This window comes from Protomyctophum bolini, assembly GCF_963924005.1.
Source record: "Protomyctophum bolini genome assembly, chromosome: 21".
Taxonomy (NCBI): Eukaryota; Metazoa; Chordata; class Actinopteri; order Myctophiformes; family Myctophidae; genus Protomyctophum; species Protomyctophum bolini.
The window spans coordinates 35528910-35553319 of NC_137882.1; the positions used below are offsets into that span (position 1 = coordinate 35528910).

The 24410-nt window shown below is 41.5% G+C and overlaps 1 protein-coding gene across 1 annotated transcript; it reads right to left on the reverse strand.

Moving 5' to 3' along the window:
- Positions 1-895: 895 nt before the first annotated feature.
- LOC308336278 (uncharacterized protein) lies at positions 896-24265 on the reverse strand. The gene is made up of 9 exons (XM_080793589.1): positions 24197-24265; positions 21651-21791; positions 19831-19938; positions 19021-19173; positions 18051-18178; positions 7462-7605; positions 5826-5893; positions 5483-5673; positions 896-3583 (listed from the first exon to the last, which is right to left on the reverse strand). The coding sequence occupies exons 2-9, from the start codon at positions 21757-21759 to the stop codon at positions 2418-2420; spliced, it is 2067 nt and encodes a 688-aa protein (XP_080649715.1). The 5' UTR covers positions 21760-21791; positions 24197-24265; the 3' UTR covers positions 896-2417.
- Between the last annotated feature and the right edge of the window lie 145 nt (positions 24266-24410).

A 24410-nucleotide genomic window follows, 5' to 3' on the forward strand; every position in this document is an offset into this window, starting at 1 on the left:
TTTGGTTGAACCTGCTGTATTCTATAAAATATGGGAGAGGTCTCGGACTTCATGGTGACATTGAAGAGGCTTTGGATGTATAGTGGTTAACTTGAATCAGCTGTTGGGTTGGGGTAGGGAACTGTGATGTGGTCTGTGCATTTTAATATTTGTTTAATTGTATGAATTGTAATTGTCTTGTACTTTATTATTATTCATGGACATATCCTGTTTAAAAATATATGTAAATTGTTGGGAAATAATATGTCAAATAAGAACATGTTTTGGTGTTTTTTGAAAACCTTATGCCCATATCTAACACCATGCCAAATTTCAAAAAAGTAGTTACCAAGTGCATAATTGTTATGATTTTTTACAAAACGATGCCTTTGTATTTGCTCGTTTTTCCAACAATTGTTGTTGTATGTAAAATCTATTTCATCAATTATTTTGGTTTTTAACCATAACTATACCTATGTAATATTTGAGACAGTGCCAACAGACCACTACGGGGCATGCCCAACTCGTTTGCACTAACTTTGTTTAATTTATACACTTTCTTTTCTTATTATTTTATCCCCATTTTTTCACCCAGTGTCTATTATCTAATGTAATCCTGGGTGCTACTAACTTGACTCCGCCAGATGGTGGCAGTAGTGAGTTCCCTGCTCCCATCTGGTCTCTCTCAGGCAGAGACGATGTACTCTGATCAAATGCTGATCAGAGTGATATGTGGCCGTATACGGCCACTAGAGGTGGGATCAACGAGAGACTGGTGACGTATTGAAGCTGTGCCACAGCGCAAATGTAAACACAACCTAACAGGATTATAACTCAAATGATTATGGAGATTTTTGTCCCGCTGCTTCCGGTTCATCGTTTCTGCTTGAGAGAGATGCAGGTAGGAGGAGGGAACTTGTGAACTCAATACTCCCGCAATATGGCAGTCAGGTTAGGGTGCTACACTTCCTCTGCCAACCTGGGGAGGGCAGCGGACTGACTTCATGCTTCCTACTATGCATGAGGAGTCAAAGCTGCTTCTTTTTCACCTGACAGGGGGGAGTTTCCCCGGGCTGGACGTAGCATGTGGAAGGAACATATTATTCGGACCAGTGCCTTTCCCCTCCATAAGCCGCCCCGGCTGGCCAGGGGGAGGTAGTTTTGAGACCAGGATTACTGCATGTTTTTTGTGATGGTACCTACCATAGGGGGCACGGGGAGGACCTTCTAGATGTGAGGCGACAGCACTACTGACTGTGCCACCGTGCCCCCTCGATCTTACACTCTTCCATTTGGTTACCAACTTTCCATCATTTAGCTGCGGACCACCTGGAACCCCCTCAAGGACCACTGGTGGTCCATGGACCACTGTTTCAGAACCACTGCCTTAAACAGATCGTTTTCAAGTTTTTAATAATCTTATCAACATGTGAGTAGACAAATTATGCTTGTTTTATGCAAATGTATTTTTATTATTATTGGAACAATAACAAATACTGTCCAGAATCCTCTCTCTCACTCTCTCTCTCTCAGACACACTATAGCAGTCATGTGTTAGCATTAGCATGTTTTGTAGCCTTCACAACTAGGGGTGCAGCGGTTTACGGTTTAAAACCGAACCGTTCGGTACAGCATACAACCATACATGGTCCAATACGCCCTAATGTACCGCAGTCTTTCGGTTTGAAATTAATGAATTTCTTCCAGCTGCGGATAATTTATTTCTCTGTCACACACCGTCCTACTTAGAAGTCTAGCACTCTATCGGCCATACACCGTCCTACTTAGAAGTCTAGCACTCTATCACAGAAGTGTAGCACTCTGTCGGCCCAGAAAATGCCTAATAAAATAATATATGCCTATGCTATAAATAAACTTAATTTTTTTTACTGTACCGAACCGAAACCGTGGACCCCATACCGAGGTATGACCTAACCGTGGGCTAACTGAACCGCTGCACCCCTATTCACAACTAACTGCTATCTTTGTCAACCAAAACTGTCTGAGATTTATCTTTTTCTAGGACAGGCCTACATACCATACATGTATACGCAGCCAACCACAGTACTTCTGCTTGCCCAAGTAACGAGCACAACGGAGTTATTCAGCCTAGCTGACAGCTAGTGATCAAAATGAGCTCAACTCTGACAGCAGGCTACCAGCAGGCAGGCTGACTGAGGAGTGTGAATGAGAGACAGAGAGGAGATGAGAGAGAGGCGGGCCAATTGGCCTCAGGGAAAACTCACTGACTGCAACATGCATGCGTCTCTCAACTGCTCTCTCAAACTCCACTGTGCGTTGATCACGCATTAAAAAAAGGAATTTGCGGTAACGTGTTATCGCGATAACTTAGACAGGCCTACTGCAATTAGTGTGAATATGCAGGTACAATTACAGTGGACGTAACTCACTGTAACTCTTGTGACACTCTTTAGTCTTTACAGATGAGAAGGTTTTTCTCTGGTGTGGACAATCTGGTGTCTGTTCAGGTGTTCCGACTGTCTAAAACTCTTGTCACAGTGAGTGCACTGGAAAGGTTTTTCTCCAGTGTGGACAAGCTGGTGTCTGTTCAGGTTTTGTGACAGACTGAAACTCTTGTCACAGAGAGTACACTGGAAACGTTTTTCTCCAGTGTGGACAAGCTGGTGTGTCTTCAGGTTTTGTGACTGACTGAAATTCTTGTCACAGTGTTTACACTGGAAAGGTTTTCCTCCAGTGTGGACAAGCTGGTGTCTCTGCCAGTGACCAGTCCGTATGAATGTCTTGTCACAGTGAGTACACTGGAAAGGTTTTTCTCCAGTGTGGATACGCTGGTGTATGTTCCGGACACCTGCCTGACTGAAACTCTTGTCACAGTGATTACACTCGAAAGGTTTTTCTCCTGTGTGGACAAGCTGGTGTCTGTTCAGGTAGAGTGACAGTCTAAAGCTCTTGCCACAGTGAATACACTGGAAAGGCTTTTCTCCTGTGTGGACAAGCTGGTGTCTGTTCAGGTTGCATGACAGACTAAATCTCTTGCCACAGTGACTACACTGGAAAGGTTTTTCTCCGGTATGGACAAGCTGGTGGTTGTTCAGGGAGCGTGACAGACAAAATCTCTTGCCACAGTGAGTACACTGGAAAGGTTTTTCTCCAGTGTGGACAAGCTGGTGTATTTTCAGGTTTTGTAACTTCCTGAAACTCTTGTCACAGTGAGTACACTGGAAAGGTTTTTCTCCAGTGTGCACAAGCTGGTGCATTTCCAGGTGACCTGGCCGACTGAAACACTTGTCACAGTAACTACACTGGAAAGGTTTTTCTCTGGTGTGGACAAGCTGGTGTCTGTCCAGGTTTTGTGACCGACTGAAGCTCTTGTCACAGTGACTACACTGGAAAGGTTTTTCTCCAGTGTGGACAAGCTGGTGGTCTGTGCCTCCTGGTTTCTGCTTGGTTACAGAGCCATTGTTTGGCTGACAGGCTGCAGCTGAGGTGATGTGTTCCCTCCACAGTGTTTGGCAGTAGACATCGTTGTGGCTCCTCTTCAAGTGTTTGTTGAGGTAGCCCTGAGATGTGAAGGAATATGGACACTCAGGACAGGAGAAGACCTCAGTCTGGGGCAACACTCCTGAGAGAGAGAGATAAAGAGAGATCAGCAAAAACGAGACATTTTATGTTCTAGACTAGAGTCTATAATCTATACCACCTCATCCCCAACCCAGATTAATGCACAGGCTCGCATAGGGCTTCAGCACTTGGCCCGAAGTTACGGGTGGCCCGGGGCAAATTAACAGGGCACAATACTGGGCTAAAAAACACAGCTGAAGTGGAGTCTGTCAAATCCAGCAATTTCCTTCTTCGCAATATGGGACTTGTGTACACAAGTACTTGTGTACACAAGTACACAAGTAGGCGTGTGACATCATAACTACGCCAGGCACTTAAAATGGCGCCCCTCTTAGGATTAAAATATTAACTATTTCTAACCCCTTGATGCCAGCTCTATTTGTGATTTTAATTCATCATTTGAATGGAAATAGAAAAATAACTTCACTATTATGCCGGTTTTGACCAAATTCCGAATCTGACAGTCAATCGTTTCCGGTTCAACAGGTGTCAACATCCGCTAGGTTTCTTCACTGTGTGTTACAGTGATCTGTCCCCCATTCCGTGCGATCATTGTTTTTGTCATTATCTAAGTCAAATTAAGCTCTAATTAAGCCCCGAATATCGCATTTTGAGCAGCTATGCACATAAAGATTTCGGCCGGTTTTAGGTGGACGAGATCGGCTAAAACATGCTAATACATTTAAAAAGAATCACCCGAATATAGGGAATAAAACAATTACGGCAACGGAAGGTTTGGAATAATTAATTAATTACGTCAATTACGCCAGAGTTTTCTGTTCAATCAATTAGTAATGCCCATAACCGAAGGCAGGGTTGGCGAAAGGGCCTTTCTGTGTGGAGTTTGCATGTTCTCCCCGTGTCCCCTAGGGTAGGTACCCTCACAAAAACATGCAGTAATCCTGGTCTCTAAACTGCCTCCCCCTGGCCAGCCGGGGAGCCTGATGGAGGGGAAAGGAACTGGTTGGAATAACGTGTTCCTTTCACGCGCTACGTCCAACCAGGGAAACTCCCCCCTGTCAGGTGTAAAGGAGCAACTTGCTGCAGGACACTCAAGCATGAGGGAAGCATGAGTTAAGTCCGTTGCTCTCCCCAGGTTGGCGGAGGGTGTGTAGAGCCCAGGATCACAGTAGATGATTGACACAGGGGTGAAAAATGGGTTACAAAATCGTGGGATAAAAAATATATAAAAAAAAAAAAAGTAATGCCCAGCACTCAGGACGGAGATTGATCAAAAGGACGGATTATTGATATCAAAACTGATCGCATCACTCCACAGGCTGGGAGCGCCTGTTGCACAACATTCAATGTTATTTTCCGGTGGGACGTCATCGAAACTTTTGCCATTTTACCCATTTTAGTAGACAAGATCGAAAATCTTAAAACGTGAATAACTCTTGATATAAATCATTCTGTCCAATTCTAAGAAAATATTATGTGTTAGACGGCCCATTGCGGTCCCGTCGTTAGTCACGTTAGAATGAATCATACCTACCGTTGTTGTCGATCGCATCGAGAGTGTTTTGGCTACATCAAGCTACTTCAGCCACAATTGGGATAGCATCCGGTCCGTCGCTAAATGTGCTACGCTGCTAAAAATCGCTGGGCACTATGATTTAATGGATTGAATAACCCCGGTCGTTTGGGGTGTTAAAGGGTTAAAGTGAAGAAGATATCATATATGTGTTTTACATTTTAAATATTAGTTACAGAGGGCAAGTATAATGTTTTAAGCTGAAGATAAGTCTTATCAGCCAGGGTTCCGTTTAAGTCATTTTCAAAGCTGAGCCCCCACTACCTTAAACAAGGGCATTTTCCAGAAGAAGCGCACCCGTTTTTCTTTCTTTAGCCGTTTATCGTTTGCCAGAAGCCTTAACAGACAGATAGATGGGTAGCCTACCTTTGGCAGTGCTCTTGTTGTTCCACAGCTCGTCAAAGATGATTCCCAGTTCCTTCGCATACTCGTCCCCGTACCAGACCAGCAGTTCCTCTCCCCTGGCCACAGGGCGGAAGCAACGGTACAATATATGTCCTCGATGCTGGAACGCTATCAGGTTCTGTTCCTTTTCATGACGAGCACAGTTCACATACCTGACACACACACACACACACACACACACACACTATAGTTAGTATTCTAGGATATTACTGATATTTGACAAGCCTGTGTGCAATTATAAAATTGATGATAAGCGGTGATCTACAAGAGTAAGAGTTTGCAACCAGATAATTATGTCCTATACCTCATCCAGTTGGACCAAGTCTCGTCCTTGGCATCAATGTAGTCGTAACGGTTTCCCCCCCTGCGGATCTAAACACAAAGAAACATGTTATGTATACCGACATACCAGCTCAGTGAGAAACTAGGCTCCTGACCTACTGTATGGCCACAAGCAGGGCTCCAGACTAACTTTTTCACAGGTAGCACTGGTGCCACCTACCTTTTCAGTTGGTAGCGCCACCAGAAATTAGGTAGCACCAACTTTTTCTTCGTATGACCAGGGCTGCACATAAGTGGTGCGCCAGTGCACATGCGTCGTCAAAATTACAAATGCGCTGTCAATCTAGAGTTGCAATAATCTCCATTGACTCCCCTGTCCCCACTTATCCAATAAATATCGTTTTGCCTATAAGTTATTCCTGCATCCCGCTTTTATCCATCCAGCGAGATGGGTGGCCGCATTTTAGGAGCACCAAGTAACTCCTCCAGGTGCTCCTCTGAGTACTAGATCAAAAAGGTTGTGTGCAGCCCTGCGTATGACCTTAAATAACACCAAGGCTAGCAAAGGTTTTCTTGGCTGAAGCATAAATGCCTTAAATTAAGCACATAACATGGAATATGGACGAGGCGCGCAGTCCCCCATATGTTCTGTGTCTGCTGTCTCCGTGGATTCAGCGACAGCAATGCACAGCATCATCATCCCAGTTGTAAAATGTGTGCTAAGTGTGCACTCCAGGGAAACTTAAGTGTACAGCTGATGCTGAAATCTTTGTTTCGTTTTTTTCGGGGTTGATCAATGAGCGCTCCGCCGCTGTTGCACTCACGCGTGTCTTGTGCAGACAGACAGGCAGAGAGAGGGAGCGAGAAAGAGAGAGATGGGAATGAGCGAGAATAAAGTCATATTTTATTATCGCGCTAATGCCCGTGCTTCATGGTTGAGGCTGGGAGTGAAAGCAATAAGTAGCACCGGTGCGACCTCGTTCAAATTTAACTCGCACATTAGGAAATTAACCCATTTTGACCTGAGATCAGATTCTAAAAATGTGTTCTACATCTTGACAGTCTGAAAAAGCTATGTTTCTATGTCAGTGGTTCTTCGGTTTTTCAAAAATAGCAGAGCTACAAGCTCGTAGCGCGCCACTCGGTGGCGCGCTATGAGCTTGTACATCTGCTATTTTTCAATAGCTAATGCTAACACCAAAAGGGGTTCCCGCCAAAAATGGGTTAAGTAGCACATGCGACTTAATCGGTCGCACGCTGGAGCCCTGGCCACAAGGCCACTTAAGTATACGTTATGCTAACGCGAGGAGGGAATCGTCCTCGGATTCCGTCGTTCTTCCGGGTCCTTGGAAACGCCCCCAACCACTGCGTTAGTTTTACTGAGGTTAGGTTTAGGTATAGTTTTACTGAGGTTAAGGTTAGGGTTAGGTTTAAGTGTAGGCGGTCAATCACAGTGCACCCTCTACGTCACTCTGTACTCAACCCGAGGACGGAACCATGCTCGCTATATGCTGCCATAAAACCATCTGACTATTATTATCTAGGGGGGGCAATATGGAATCCTCACAGGAATACACTGACAAAGCACTGCAACGCGTTGTGAGCTTGTAGATCGGTTATTTTCAGCGAGTGTAACATCAGTCATCACACACACTCACCGCCCAGGAGTATCCACTCTTTTCAGCTTCCTCTTTGACAGTCTTCACTCCCTCATATGGACCAAAGTGAATTCCCACAGGAAGCTTAGAGTGTCCACAATAAAATACTCCAAGACCTGCACCTTGAATATTTGACTTTCTAACCTGAAAAAAAAAACACACACATACACACACACACACACACACACACACACACACACACACACACACACAAGACGCCCAAGGGTGAGAAGCGACCTCGCCCGTGCACACATCTGCCTGGGTGAGTGCTGGCTCTTTGGCATGGGGGGTCAGATCAACATGTGGAATTAATTCTGTACTGGCCATATATGGAGCGTGCCATATATGGAGAGTGTACAGGGTTTGATGAGGTCAGATCAACAAATGGGATGTCAGCACAGGTCAGCTCCATATATGGAGATCTAAGGGTGGAAGCGGGGGCAGTGTCTTGAGTGTACATGCAGGGGCGGGGCCTAGGGGGTGGCACAGGGTGGCACTGGCCCCCCTTGTAATCTGATTGGCCACCCCGTGTGCCCCCCCATTTCCATTGGCTCCGATTGTCGTCAATCATCGTCTGCTACAATTCGTTGCCAAATTTGCTTTTTGTAAGCGACTTCGTCAATCTGGGCTTGTGTTGTCTATAACGTCGCTTGGGCTTGTTTTTCCATACCTGTTTGCTGGTTTCTCTCTCGAAATCTGGCAACACATTAATTTCAGTCTTTTCAGACGAGACCGGCTATTTCAAAGTCTATATCACCGCAGCGTCGGAACCAGCTACTGTTTACGAGAGGTAAACGCTATATGTATACATTATTATGGATTGATTACATTACAAGTATGTATTGAGTCATAACAATGTTTAGCAAACTAACGTTACTGTTCATGTGGTTCTATAATGTTGCCATGGTTAGCAGCATAGCATAGCATGGCTCAAACTCTGTTTACTAGTAGCATTAGCATAGCCCAGGGGTCACCAACCAGGGGTTCGCGATCTACCAGTCGATCGCGGGAACGTTTCCAGTCGATCGCGAAGTGTCCGACCCATTTGAATAATGTCAGTGCCGCTCGTCACATGCAAATTAATTTTGAGCAGAGCGCTGTGGCTCTGAGTTTGAGAATAGACCCCATCGTCCAAGGGTGTGTGTGCGTGTGTGGTGGGTGGGTGGTATCTTAGCAACACTGAATGATCTGTCCCATTGGTCGTGTGCTCGTATCATGAGCCAATGGCTGCAGCTCTGAGCTTCCCAGACCCAGGTTCACATCAAGGTTCACAACAAGCCGTAAAGAGAACTGACAGGTCAGCCACAGGGCTGCTACCATATTAGCAGCTGTGAGCGCTCTTCTCTTCTCGTGAAGAAAGCAGGACAGAGTTGTCAAATAAATCCCGCCGTCATTCATACTGTATTTATTCTCCGACCCGACATTAAAATACGGAACAACGTGCGTTCATTACGGGCTCGTGACAGGCTGCAGACACTTGAGTACTAGCCGATAGCGCCCTGCTCCTTCAGTTTTCGTTGTTCGTTGTTATAATATTTTTTATTATTGGGATTTGATCATTGATGCAAATTCTAAACATATGGATGCAGCTGCAGAAGTTGTGTTGCTTAAAGGAATGCATAGTTGCGTTCTCCTCAACTGCTGCGCAGCAACAACAAAAATATAAAAATGAGAAAAATATACTGAATATACCAGTCTGCAATGCAAACTAATAGGCGAGTGCACTCCAGGGCATATGCAAAGGGAAAGAATGACTTCTGTCCGTGACAATAATCAATGCTACAGTTTGAATTCTGTACACATGCACACATAGAGCAAAAAATATGATAAATATGAAATATGAAAACTTGTTGAAGTACAACACATGAGTCAAGTAGCTGCTTTTGTATCAAACCCTTTCCTCTTTACTGAGCCTACTGTCATTGAACTGCTGTCCGATAAAATGCAGGATGTGTTTGCATTAACTTCAGATATTTAAATGGAGATTATTGGATTAGTAAGTGACTGTCACCTGCAGGTCAGAGCTAAAGAGAAGGAATTTTGGTCTCTTGTAAGCAGAGAAGTATCCCCTGATTGTGTCGTGTGCACTGAAGCTGCATGCCTATACTTTGGTTCCACGTACTTATGTGAAATGGCCTTTTCACAAATGAAAATAATAAAATCCAAGTTTAGAACTCGTATGACTGACTCACATCTTAATGACACCCTCAGACTGGCAATCACTAAATATGAACCAGATTTCAAAACGCTTGCAGATAAAGTGCAGTCACAGCAGTCTCATTAAAGGTGGGCTGACCCTGAGAGTATGTCACCATATCTGTGCAAATATATATGGTCATGTTATGCCTATGTCATTTGAACATCTGCCAATGTGAATATTCATTGAAATGAGAAACAAAATATTTCTAATACTAATTATTTCTAATTTGTCTTAATATTATTTGACATTGATAATATAACTTACTATAAGTATTTATTCTAATTTAAGCTTTAGTCTTTGTGTGGATGTGTGCACATGCATTGAGCCTGTCAGAAATAGCAAAAAAACAAGTGTTTTTTCTAACACGTTTTAGTGGTAGATCTTGGCTTACAATTGGGAATAAAATGGGCTCTTGGGCTTGAAAAGGTTGGTTACCACTGGCATAGCCCAATTCAGCCTGACTCAGTGAAAACAAAACCAACGGAGACAGAGTTACTGTTTAACGTTAATTTAGTTTGGTTTGCAAGTGTTGGCTTTAGATATGTGCGTGTGTGGGTTAAGGCTTGGATCAAACAAACCAAACTACCGGTAATGTATGTGTAGTGTCTCTGTTTGCTGGCATTGGTGTTTTTTGTTTTGTTTCTTGTTCTTGTTCTTAGTTGATTAAATGTAGAGGGAAGTATAATTTTAAATTGTATCCACATAAATTGAAATTTGGCATAATAAATGATGGCTTTCATGCTTTCTATGTTCTCAAGGTAGACCTTGCTAACTAACTAACTCTTTTTTTTTGGCCAGGTCTCAATGATGCACAAAAACAAACAATGAAAAGAAAACAAGGATGCATTAAAGACTTCTTTAAGAAGAAGCAGACACTGCTTGACAGTCACAGTGACAGTGCATATAAGACTGCTGAAAGCAAAGTTGAAACTGACAGCAACAGTGAAAGTGAGGGTGAGACTGGATGCAGTGTTGTTGAACAAAACGTCCAGGTCCACACCAGCACCTATGGACCTCCAGGTGAAAATACACATTGGCAGAAAATGATTTAAAATATGGTCATACTTATCCCATATTACTCAATGTTATGCATTTTTTTGCAGTTCAGTGAATGACACAATTACTTACTTTTTAATTACAAATTTAATCTGATGGCCTTGTGTGCTGTCGTGCAGTTTTTTTTAATGGCATGCCTTTGTTAAACATGTGCATTTTATGCTATAGTGTAAAAAGTACAACTTACATTTAAATACAATTAAAAATATAGATAATGAAGTAAATAAAATATAGTCATACTGTATGTCAATCAATACTTTCAGATGCACCAAGGGAGAGACCATCCCGTGTTGAACAAAACATCCAGGGCCAGACCAGCTCCGATGGACCTCCAGGTGAAAGTACAGGTATGAAGAAAATGTTTTAAAATGTAGTCCCACTTGTTCTGTGAATTTACCTACTTTTGTTTTAATTACAAATTTAAACTGATGGCATTGTAGTGTTTCATGGTAGGCCTTTGATCAGAATCTGCACGTTATGCTGTAAGAAGTACAATTTAAATATAAATGACATTTTAAATAAAGTCAACATAAAATAATACAATACAATACAAATAGTTAATGAGGTGGTATCTATGTCAATCAATACTATTAGGGAGGGAGGAGACCAGCACTGACTCTGATGACGATGCAGAATCAGAATGTGAATGAACTAAAAAAAAAAAAAATCCACAGTGACACAATATGTGAATTGTTGTTTTGTTTTGCTTGCCTGCTGGAATGTTTACTAGAGTTCACAGTATTCCTAGAGCCATTCAGTGAGGTATTCTGTGAACTCTTCAGGTTGTGCAAAATTGCAGTGGCCCTGGCCTACATGTCAGCACAGCTTCTTGTGAATGCAGCTTTTCTGCATTGAAATTGATAAAAAGAATCACATGCGCACCACCATGAATGATGACAGACTGAGATCTTGGGGTGCTAAGTGTGGAGTCCAAGAGGGCCCAGGCCTTGGATATGGATGAGATATGGAGGTGTTTTGTGACTCACATGGAAATCGCAAAATACAATTGCACTATACTATAGTATTTTACGACTTTAAATAGAGTTTTATTGGATTTTATTGCTGCTTGTTCTGTGTTTGTTTGATTGCGAACGCAGTGAGCACTTACTATGAGACCTAGCAGATCATGTCTGTGTGTCTGTCTGTCTGTCTGTCCCGCTATCCAAATATGGAGTGTGTTGCATCAGCAATCACTCAGCTCCATATATGGGCACAAAAGGGGCCAGGTCCACATATACAGTAACAGCGGGACAGACAGACATGATCTGCAGGGTCTCAGCTGCGTTCGCTTCCCGCGTTTGCGCGTCTTACTGGTTAAACTGTCTGGCTGTCAGTGTTTACAGTTCATAACTGATGGAGGTTTTTTGTTTTATGGTGAAGAGATGCTTTTTTTAAAAATTTGATTACATTCATTGTGGCCGTCAGTATTTACAGTACTGTTTGAAACTGATGTGGAGATATTTTTGCTTTATTATTGTAAAGAGATGAATATGTTTAAGTTATATATTTTTGTTTGATTACATTCAAATTCTGAATTTCTGTATTTACAGTTTGAAACTGACATGGAAGAAATGTTTACACTGAGAAGCAATAACTGTTAAGAGCACACTTAAGCAATAAATATCCATTCATAAAGTTATTTGACTTTTGTTTGATTACATTTCTTTAACATCAATGATTATAATACAAATTCAAGTCATTGCCTTGCTTTTTGAACAGGTTAAATAAATTGGTATGGGAATTCTAAGTAAGTCAGTAAAACTGTCAAACCATCAAAACAAAGTTATTCTTCTACACTGTTATTCATTCTGCAATTAGTATCAATAGCAGTGAATATTATTAACCTTTTTCATATCGGGTACCTCTAATTTAGTTGACATTAGACCCTTGACCCTTGGTGAGATATGCCTCTGAAAAAACTTTTGCAGGTAGAACAGTCAGTGTTTCCCAAACTGGAAACCTGGGCACTAGGGACATGTGGGCACATGGACAACTGCCCAGTTGTCCAGGTGCCAACATGTCCCTAATGCCCAGTTGTCCTGGTGCCCACATGTCGCTAGTGCCCAGTTGTCCTGGTGCCCACATGTCCCTAGTGCCCAGATGGTTTTGGTGCCATGTACAGTACTCAAGTGAATTGACAGACATGGCTCCGAGTGACAGGTCCCTGATTGGACCTGCCCCTCTGTTCCTTATTGGTTCTCCCCGACAACACCAGTTTCCTGTTGGCTGGGCACTCTTCCTGTCTCTGTATAAAAGCTCAGTTGAACTTGGCCTTCAGCAGGGGACGACAGCATTCAGCAGCAGAGACTCGATCCCTCTAGTCCTCTCTTGTGCCTGCCTTATTATTGTTTTCGTTTGTTCTTGTTCATTATGCCGTAAGTTATGTTTTGTTTTGTTGAGCCCAGTGCCTAGTGCAAAGTCCACCTTTAATTTGTCTTTAAATCTGTAGCCTATGATTTACCCTTGTTAAATAAGAAACCCGGTTCCTACCTTCTCCATGTAGGAGTGCCAGGTGTTTTCTTTTGTTAACTTGTTGTAATTTTGGTTAGTTAGGGTAGTTAGGGAATTTTGTTTAAACCTTCTGTTAGAGCCTTTAGGTAGGGGTAAACTTTTGATTTCCAGTTAGATTAGTTTTGTTATAGAATAGCACCTGCACTCTGAAGCCAAAAAGTGAGAATTGTGAACAATAAATGTACAAATTGTCTCTACTGTTGAACAAAAAGAGCGACTACAGACTGAAGTTCTTTTCATCCTGTCTCCTCTCAAATTGTGTCATGTCCCTTCACCCTAGACGAAGGTCCATAACAACGATCCTCAATAGCGTCTTTATATGTAAAAGCACAGGCTAAGGCAAAGGCTGCTCAGGCTGAAGTGGCATTCCCTAAACAAGAAGCTGAAGTGATCAAACAAAAGGCTGAACTTGACGCCACCTTCCATATTCTCCAGTCTCAGAGGGCTGCTGCTGCCTCTGCTGAAGCCGCAGTCTATATGAGGAAGCTGTGGAGAGTGAAAGTGAGGACGAATACCAAGAAGTGCAAGAACACCCTGTTCTACAACCAGCTCTCAACTCAGCACAACTTACCAGAGAGTACGTGCATCAGCATGCTAATCAAACACTGATGCCCCCCTGCTCTACAACAATCTGTCATTCCAGCACAACATGCTAATCAAACACCATTGTCCCCGGTTCTTCAGCAGCCTCTCAACTCAGTGCAACGTGCTAAATAATACGTCCAGCAGCTTCCCAAACACTCACCAGTGAGTTCACCTGAGAGGGACGAGAAGCCTTTAAGAACCCCTGGTGCTAATCCAGCTGTTGACAAAGGCACCCATGTTAACCAACTTCCACAGTATGGAAGTATTGAAATTAACCCATTCTGACCGGGCACCCATTTTGGTGTTAGCATCATGTTATGCTTTAGCTATTGAAAAATAGCAGATCTACAAGCTCATATCGCGCCACCGAGTGGCGCGATACGAGCTTGTAGGTCTGCTATTTTTGAAAAATCGAAGAACGACTGACATTTTTAGAATCTGATCTCAGGTCAGAATGGGTTGATCAGACCAGTGTGTGTCCAGTGGAAAACCTCGTATGAATCTGATCTCAGGTCAGAATGGGTTAAAAGAGAAGAGCCAACAAAGAGGACACAACCAACCAAGACATACCTCAATCTTCCTCAACACTCCAATCCTTTTAAAGACAACTACTCACCTGAGCCTCCAGGTGCACAAGACTTTGCTAGATACCTGATGTCCTCCAGATACCTGCTACCTGGAGGATCTCAGAAAGTGTTAACTAGCTGCACGTAGGCACGTGTTGCAAGTGCAGCACAATGGATTTGAAGTATACTTGTATTAGTTTCAAGTATTACTATCTATGTATTACAAATATACTTTGAGTATAATATAAATTAATTTGAAGTATACTTTTAATAGTTTCAAGTATACTAGCAATGTAGTGATAATGTTACAATACAAACACTTTAATTGTAATAATAGTATAGGCCATCAATATAATTGTCTTTATTGTAGTGTAAATGCGTTATTATTATATTACTACTTCAAACTATTAAAAGTATACTTCAAATTAATGTATTACATACTCTAAGTATATTTGTAATAAATTGATAGTATATTTTAAGCATAATTGCAATATATTTATTTAGTACTTGATATATTGTTAATATAAATGTAATGATAGTATACTTTAATATACTTAATGACACCAGCAAAGGTGTACTGTGCTGTACTTTATTTGTAATTAAAATGTATTTTTTCGGCGGGAGAGGGGGGGGTAGTACATTGAAATATATACATATAAATATGTTTAACATATCTTTAGCACAACTTTAGTGCAACTAAAAAATTAAAAAAATTGTTTGGATCAGCATCAACTAAGATGCTGAATGAGGCTCTGAAACAGCGGTAACTACGTGAGGCTAGATTATCCACATCGTGTGTGCAATTGTGTAATGTCGTGTCTTCCTCTGTAATGTATTTTTGTTGTCATTGATGTTTTATGTGTGGCTGTAGCTAGGGTGAAAGCCCAAGACAAATTCCCCTTGTGGACAATAACGTTTACCTTGATAATACATTTATATAATAAATGTACTATATTTTAGTATATTTATTGCCTATGCCATAGGAAGCATAGGTGGACCCCAGGCTATGCCTGTTTAGGCTCATATGTCTGAGCTAGCGGAGGCCTCAGGCCACCGTGTCCTTCGATCGAGGCTCCAATCCAAATTATTTTTCTTCCTTAATTAGGACAGTTTATTTCAATTATAGCATTGTATTTGTGTAGGCCTTTATACTATTTGCTCCAAGCTCTCTCTCTGTGTGTGTGTGTGTGTGTGTGCGTGTGTGCGTGTGTGTGTGTGTGTGCGTCTGTGTGTGTGTTAAGGCTGTACCCTAGCCCTGTTTAAGACTCGAACTTCGGCAGGAATTTTTGAGCGAAACATTTGTTTCTAATTCATTTAAAAAATAACCATCGATATAATAACCTCGGCGGGGGTGAGCACATAACTTTGGGAAAGTTTCATAAATAAGAGCCACATGTAATGATTAGTCAACACTAGTTTTATTTCTACGCGCAGAAAACATTTTGACGACGTATCGGTGGTGTGCCCCCCTGATTATTATTAACATCTAAACATGTAACATGTAAACACAACATGAACATAGTACTCTTATTATGCATATCACATACATATTTTCGAGTTAAAAAAGGGGTAAAAAACCATTCGTTAAGACATGGGTTTCTTAACAAATTACCAAGATCTAATGAGAAAAAACGGCTGCCTGGAGCAATTAAGCATGTATCAGGCTTCGAGCCGGGCTTGGGCTGAACTTCTGTTGGGCTGGGCCGGGTCGGCCTCAAAACTTTAGGCCAGATTAAAGCTCTAAATGACACAAACTTGTAGATCTGCTATTTTCAAATAACCTGGTCGCTTTTGAGCTTGTTTGTATAGACGGGCCTGTTTCACGAATCTTGGATTAACTAATCCAGGATATAGGCCAAAGCCAGGCTTTTAAAATCCTGATCTTTACAGCCTGGTTTATTCCGTTCCACTAAAGCCAAGCGAGGCTCAGAATTGGCGGATTTGGCGAGCCGGGATCAGCAAGCCTGGTTTAATAGACAGTCTGGCTTTTTGTCTCTAGAGCCATTATGTGGATCACAGATTTACTGATCCTTCTTCTTCATGGGGTATTAAGGCAGTTTGCATCCTTAATAGTTGCATTACAGCCCCCTTCTGTATATCTCATTATCTTTACTAATCTATTCAAGACTTACTGATACAAGGACTTAAGCTTCTAAAATAAATACTGCTGCTGTAATTAAAGAGAGAACATACTCTCAATAGTGGATAGACTGAATGATTAACTACCCCAAAAATATAGTTTACATTTTACCACTACTATTAACTTAAAACAGAATTCGTAATATTGTAAGCATAATGATGACGTTTAAGTTAAATAACTCAGAAACTACAAAACATTTCAAAGTAAAAAGTGCCAGCATGTGTCTCCACAGTAAGCTGAATTTTACAAAGTGTGAATGGAGTTTCTAGGTGAAAGTGATTTTTTGAAGTGCCACTATCTGCCTATAAATGTCTCAAATTTGAAAGCACTATATTTCTAAAACTATGAAACATTTCAAAGATTCTTTTTCAGACACACATGTCCACCATAGGATGAACCTAAATAGGTTTGAATGGGGTTTCTAGGTGTAAGTATGTATGACTAGTAGTGGGTGAAACGTTACAATATGTTGTAAAACAATGAGTAATGGTAAGTAATATTTAGTGGTTTTCACTTTTACAAAAAAATAAATAATAATAATAATAATTCTTCTTAACCGTGCACTTGCACGACAGCAAACCTATTTCATGGGGATCATTCACCAAAAGCAGCTGATCTACAAGCTCACAAGCTGTCATGATGTTGTGCAGCCTATATATTTTGGTTATTTGATTTTATATAGTGCTTAAATTAGTCCTTTAATGCAGAACGATACAAATAAGGCAACATAAACCCATAATAATTGAATAAATCTGGAAAACACAATTGGTTTGTTTTCAGTTTGACTGCTTAATGAACAGTAAATACATCAGGATTATGTTAAACCTGGCTGTTAGCCTGGTCCGGAGCAGGCTAAGTCCAAAGCATTAGTTTCCATGGTAACTAATGTAGCATCACTTTCATGAAACCGAATCAAGCCTCAACATATCCAGATTAACTGGTTAAATTAATCTGGCAAGATTAACCAGCTTTCATGAAACCGGTTAATCACTGATCCAGGATATATTAAGCCAGGATTTGTGTTAAATCCCGGCTTAATCTCTAATCCAAGTTTCGTGGAACGGGCCCCTGGTTGCTCATTTCTCTCACACAATCTGCCAACACTGCAGCCGCTGTGAGACGTAAACAAGAACAGACAGTAGTTGCTGACGGTGGTGGTTATAGGAGCCGTACAATTTGTTGTAAAAGCCTTAACTATTTTCTGCAGCACGTATGCAAAGAATGCAAACAGTGGATGCCACCATCTTTGTTTATTATTGTTCAGGGGTGGCACATGAGTGTTAAGGCACAGGTCGGGCTTTTGCGTCATCGGTTCAGGAAATATACAGATTTGGATGTCCACACAGTGGCGCAAGAGTTGCGTTTTCATATGTATCCACTTCGTTCACCGTTTTAGTCGGCTTAGTGTGGCTGAAACGGCAATACAATAAAAAACGTCTGTTTGTCTGTGGATCGTCTCTGTCTGGACATAGTCTTAGACTGCATATAGTTCAGCGTTTCTAGTGAATGTGTGGTACGCCATACTGTATACCTCAAATCCAGGAGGCAGGGTCTTCCAGGCTCGGTCAGTCTCTCCAATTTCTACACCCGAGTGGTCCTCGATGAATTTAGGTGCTCCATGGACCTCACATTCCTCCTCAGGCTCAGACTGGTCAAAGACTGGACACAAGCACACACGCACACATACACATAACAAAAGTCACAAGTCACATTTGTATGTTCGAAAGCGTACTCAATAGAAATGAAATTAATACTACAAAAATGAAACATTACTGTATGCAATACTGGACACTGAGCTGGTATAAGATAGATAGATCTTTATTGATCAATTCAGTAGTATAGCTTCAACAACAACATACATGGTCTGCAGTTACCAAATCTACTGCCCAATCATTAGTATTGCGACTGTAGGTCGCATTTACAATGAAAACATACATTTCCCGTCAGTCAGTTAGTTAGTCAACCCCAAGCATGACCATATATGGTCCCCCCACCCGCCATTCAAAAGCACCAGCGCTCGCCCAGCAGTCTGCCATCACCCAGGCGGATGTGTGACCTCACCCTTCAGGCGTCTTACTGGTTGTATTAAACCGTTCATCTCACAACCATTTACCATATCACAAGCCACGTCCCCTTTGATTTTTTGATTAAATTAAGGATCCCCATTAGCCGGTGCCATAGAAACCAGCTAGTCTTCCTGGGGTCCACATAAGAATAAACATTACAGTAGACATACAATTACAAATACACATTTGTTAAAAAGTCAGTATTCAACTTACATTAGTTCAGATAAAAAAATTAAAAAAAAGTGCTTACAAGTGAGAGCAAGAAAACAAAAAACACTTCACTTCCCCTTTGATGACAATCTGTTGCCAGGCCCCATTAGCTCACTGGAACAGACTTCAGCACTTGTGCAGGACAACCGGGTTTGAATCCACGGTACAACAAGACAGTTACAGAGCAGCACATGTTTAACTAGCTGTAAATAAAACGGTACATACCAATTCTGTACAACTTTACTACGGGTTGCAGCGTTGTATCAAACAGTCCATGTCCCTGGTCCATCTCCCGCTGTTCCTCTGACCGTGCTAACAATCTTTTGGAGGCCATCTCTCCTGATGGCGCGATATCTCTGTGGTGCTCTTTGGAAATCACTGACAGAAAGGAATGTTTAATTATCATTCAGAAACCTGCATGATAACAGCATCCTGACAGGCTGTGATGGGCACGGGCACACACACGATAGTGAGAGTGTTTCCACTTAAGATTAATTGGTTCAGCACTAGGGATGCACGAAAAAAAAAAAAAAAAAAAAAAAGGGATGCACGATTAATCGGTAGCATAATCGGAATTGGCCATATCGGCCATAAAAATGGTCTCAAAATAATACAGATTATTTAATCGGTTTTCACCAGCAAAATTATTTTAAATGGAAAATGTAAACAATCATCAATGAGTTCAATATGAATAAAAAAATAAAAATAAATACTTTGTGTACTCAGTAGTCATTCAGTTGTGAAAACAGATACTTGGAAAAGAGTATAGGCTATGTATTGATTGATTGAATACTTCATTGACAGGCTTTGGGCCAAGCTAGGGGCTAGGCTCGTTTCCATTGTGGTCCTCTGTATAATATCGGAATCGGTCAGAATCGGTATAGACAGATATGACCCTGCAAATATAATAGTCGGAGATCAGATATCGGTCATAATTTTATAATCGTGCACCCCTATTCAGAACCCTAAACGTTGGCTCAGAAGTGGAACCAAAACAATGGCTGTCTGTTCCGTGGAAACACCAACGGTACATACCTATCCTGCACAGCCTTACTACGGGTTGCAGCGTTGCATCTGACCATGACCATGCTAAGTATCTTTTGGAGGCCATCTCTCCTGATGGCGTGATATCTCTGTGGTGCTCTGTGGAAATCACCAACAGAAAAGAATGTTATCATTCAGAAACCTGCATGATAACAGCATCCTGACATGCTGTCATGTGTCCATCATCCCCATCGGACATAGATGCACGTGTGCACGCACACACAAAGAAAATGCACATGGGAGGGATGTAAAGCCTGTGTCATTTCAGAGTGATTCCATAAAAGATGAATTTGTTCAGAACCCTTCTTCTGAACCCCAGTTGGCTTGGATCTGGAACCAACAAAAATGGCTGTCTGATCCGTGGAAGCACCAAAGAAGGTTCCAAGGCCCTCATGTATCAATGGAGTGTAAAGTCTGCCTCAAATTCCGAGTGTTGGTTTTGGAGTACACTCACGTCGGTGATCCCAAACAGCTGATCCTTCCTTAATTTCGTTCTGAGCGTTTATAAATGTGATGACATGAAAAAATTGCGACATGAACAACTGCAATACAAAGTAAGGAAACCATAGCATGATGGAAAAAGCCAATAGCCACTTGCCTTGCTGCCTGTCTCACCCCCCACCCTATCACGTGCACGCGCAACTTGCAAACCCAACTGGTGTGTCTACTGTGTTGTATCTTAAATAAAGAACGAACACCTGCATTAATTACATTATAGCTGTAGGCCTACCCTGAATGTTGCATGAATGGAATACCTTTGTAGGCTACTATATTAATTCTACCCATCCGTGCGCAGTGCACATTAAAGCAGTCATGTAGCCTAGATAGGCGAAGGCGATCCCAATGCAAACTGCTCAAGTGGTGTGGGTGAGTGATGCCTGCACCCACGTTAATGAGAGACAACCTGGCAAGGTAGTCATAAATAATCAACGTTTATGGAGTGATTGGTGAATTAATCAAACATATGGATGAAGGCTGGTGTGTGCTCGTATGTGCTGGTGTCGCCGTTTAAACGATGCCCGCCGCGGTCCCATCCCATCTCGCATAAGCGCTCAGCCTATCTGACCCAGATGACCAGATCTGCCTGTTATCTGAATGGCTGTTAACTTATTTGAATGGGTGAATGATTAAGCCCCTTACAGGCCTATAGCCTACAATTGCAAATAGGCAAGCTATTTGCTTGTCATTGAATAAAGGTGTGCAGTCTATTTATGCCTAAATATTATTTTTGAGTGGTGCTCCTTACGGAGCTATGTGGGTGGGTGGCTGGGTGGGTGCGTCTGAGCACGAAAACAGCACGGTTGTTTTTCACCACCTTGCGCAACCTTGCGCAACCGAACCATACATAGACAACGTGATCTATGCACAGACCACACTTTGAGAAACCCTGCTTTAGACCACACTCTAGGGCTGATCCGATCATCCGACCACATGATGGGTAATTTACGAATTTTCAAATAAACAGAATGGTAGTAAGAAAAACCCGATCGGGACATCATAATTATCATGATATTAGACTGGATATTGTCTGTGATTTTTTTATATTGTATTATGGCATGAGTGTTCTATCAAAATATAAATATCGGATCGGGAAAAAAACGTTATCGGCAGATACTCAAAATCAAATGATCGGAATCGGACCAGGACCAAAAAAAAACCTGATTGTGACATCCCTACTAACTATCCATCATATATCTGGGGACCCCCTGGAACCCACTCAAGGACCCCACTTTGACAGTGACAACAGGACAGTTAGCCTACAGAGCAGCACATGTTTAACTAGCTGTAAGTGTAAATAAAACGGTACATACCTATCCTGTGCAACCTTACTACAGGTTGCAGCGTTGCATCAAACAGTCCATGTCCCTGGTCCATCTCCCTCCGTTCCTCTGAACGTGCCAAATATATTTTGGAGGCCATCTCTCCTGATGGCGCGAGATCTCTGTGGTGCTCTGTGGAAATCACCAACAGAAAATAATGTTTAGTTATCATTCAGAAAACTTGCATGATAACAGCATCCCGACATGCTGTGAAGTGTCCATCATCACCATCAGATAGATGCACATGTAGGGGAGTGGCTCAGAGCCTCAGCCTAACCCCCCCCCCCCCCCCCCCCCCCGCCTGCCCCATCTTCCTAAAAGTCTACAGTAATGCCTCAGCTGAAATGATGACAGCAGATATAGCCAGGCCTACAGATTGAGCTGCAATGTTTTTTTGTTTTTTTAACTTTTGTATTTACTGTGCACTTTACTTTATTGCTCACGGCTCTCTACCTACTCCTCTAAAGGCCACAGACAGGGACTACCTCAGCTGATAGGCCTACTTAAGATTGTTGCATTCATGTTTTATTTTATTTTCCATTTTATTTTGGCTGCCTGTAACCTGTTGCAGTTTGATTTTTGACAGGAAAGCTGCCTACAGTATAATTAAATATAAGCTCAAAGCTGTACTGTCTCCAAGACAGTGTCTCTAGAGAGAATATTGCACTAGTAGAGACTACTAGAGAGAATGTTGCAATTGTACATGTGACAGCTAGTGTACAGTTATTTTTTTATTTATTATTTTATTTTTGTACTTATTCTCATTGGGGTTTTATTTTGTTTATTGCTAATGCTGTGAACTTTGCATACTTATCCTGTCTTATCATACATGCAGATAAATAACCTTGAAACTATTTTATTTTGGTTTGGCTGCCTGTAACCTGTTGCAGTAATACAGTTTGAGAGTTTATTTTTCACAGGAAAGCTACAGTATAATTAAATATAAGCTCCAAGTTGTCTCCAAGACAGAGTGTCGCTAGAGAGAATGTTGCACTAGTAGAGACAACTAGATGTTGCAGTTGCACATGTGACAGTCACAGTATACACAGTTCTTATTCTCGTTTTTGTTTATTGCTAATGCTGTGAACTTTGCATACTTAGAGTGTCTCTAGAGAGAATGTTGCACTGGTAGAGAGAATGTTGAAGTTGCACATGTGACAGTGTACAGTTCTTATTCTCATTGTTTTCCTGAGTATGACTTTATTTTTTCCATACAAAAGCTTGTAGCTAAACTCCAAATTGTGAGTCTAGAGTGAAATATTGCATGTTGCAATAAACGGCTGTCAATTCATGATACTTTCTCATCTCCTAATTTTTATACTTAACAATGTCAATGATGTGTAAGAAGAGTCATTCATTAAATAGAGTAAGTATATATGCTACACAATGGAAAAATGTATGGATTTTATGACGCTGTGATCGGTATCGGTAATATCGGTATCGGCCTATACTGATTTCAGTGATCGGTGATCGGCCCCAAAAAACCTGATCGGAGCATCTCTAGTTCAGAGTTCAGACACCCACCTTGTAGAATGTGCCTCACGTCTTACTGGGTTTATAGAAGAGCTTTCATACTTCATAGCCCTGATTTTCTTTTGTTGCAGCATAATATGTAGCATCTATCTGACGGTGACATTTCTTGAAAATATTGTCCATGTCCACACTGTATAATTGATTTCCAATTTCCGGTGTGCTGGAGAAAATGTACTTAAAAACAATAAATACGATACATGCTGGAACTGGAAGCAAGTCATATTTTTGTTTTCATCCTTCACTCAATAAACTCAAATATAATCGCAAATCGCAATATTGGTCAGGAAAATCGCAATTAGTTTTTTCTCAAAATCGTTCAGCCTTAGGGTAAAATACCCTAGCTTAGACTTGAGATGTATTTGGATGTGGTGTGATTGATTTAATAGTTTAGCCATGAATGTATAAATACTAGCAACAGAGTACAGTCAAACACTTAAGTCTAAAAGGGGTAGTATTAGGTCCTACACAATCAACTCAGACATGACAAATAACATGCTGCATAGGGATGTTATTGATGTGCTATTATTGTTTTTGAGTGTCTACATGTACAGTACAACAGAGTGTAACGGGAGAGAAATGGCTCATTCCTCAAAATTGCAATATTATTTGTGGCATCAGGATTCGTGGTAAAAAAAAAACACCAGCAATTATGTGATTGTATCCCATGGATTTAGAATAGTTTCATTGTTCACCCCTGCACTTAAAAGTTCATCCAACAACCCCCTCAATATAAATATAGAGTGCGTAAATACAATAGGCTATAAGTTAATTCAACTTGGAAACTTTCTTAATGCATTCAAAACGTGAAGTGTATCAAATATTGCCTGCACTGATCAGTGGCTGGCTTTTCAGACGTCTATGTAAACATTGCATTGATATCGGCTATGCGCAAGTCTGACGAAAATCCACAGAATTAGCGTGCCCACTGCTGTCCCGTAACAGTGTGTATTTCAACAGATGCTACGTTTGTTTTCGGCAACTATATAATAGTACAGGCTACTTACTTTTGCAGAGAAACTGCCGTGGTCGATGGACTTAGCTTAGCAGAGAGCTGTTGTCTGTGTGCGAACCACTACCAGTGTCCTGTCAGCAAATATTAGCTTGCATATATACGACTTCCGGCGGACGATCTCTTCAAAATAAGAGTATCCTCTAGAATATAAACTATACATTTTCCAAATAAAATTATACATTAGGCATTTGGATTATGCTCTACAA

Bases quoted from the DNA above. Each gene is read 5' to 3' on its own strand.
- LOC308336278 (XM_080793589.1), bottom strand. From the start codon at position 21,759: ATGGCCTCCAAAATATATTTGGCACGTTCAGAGGAACGGAGGGAGATG. The intron at 19,939-21,650 runs GTATGTACCGTT...TGATTTCCACAG, and splicing joins AGTAAGGTTGCACAGGATAG to AGCACCACAGAGATATCACG. The intron at 7,606-18,050 runs GTATACAGTATG...TTTTTTTTTCAG, and splicing joins CCCTGCCTCCTGGATTTGAG to GTTAGAAAGTCAAATATTCA.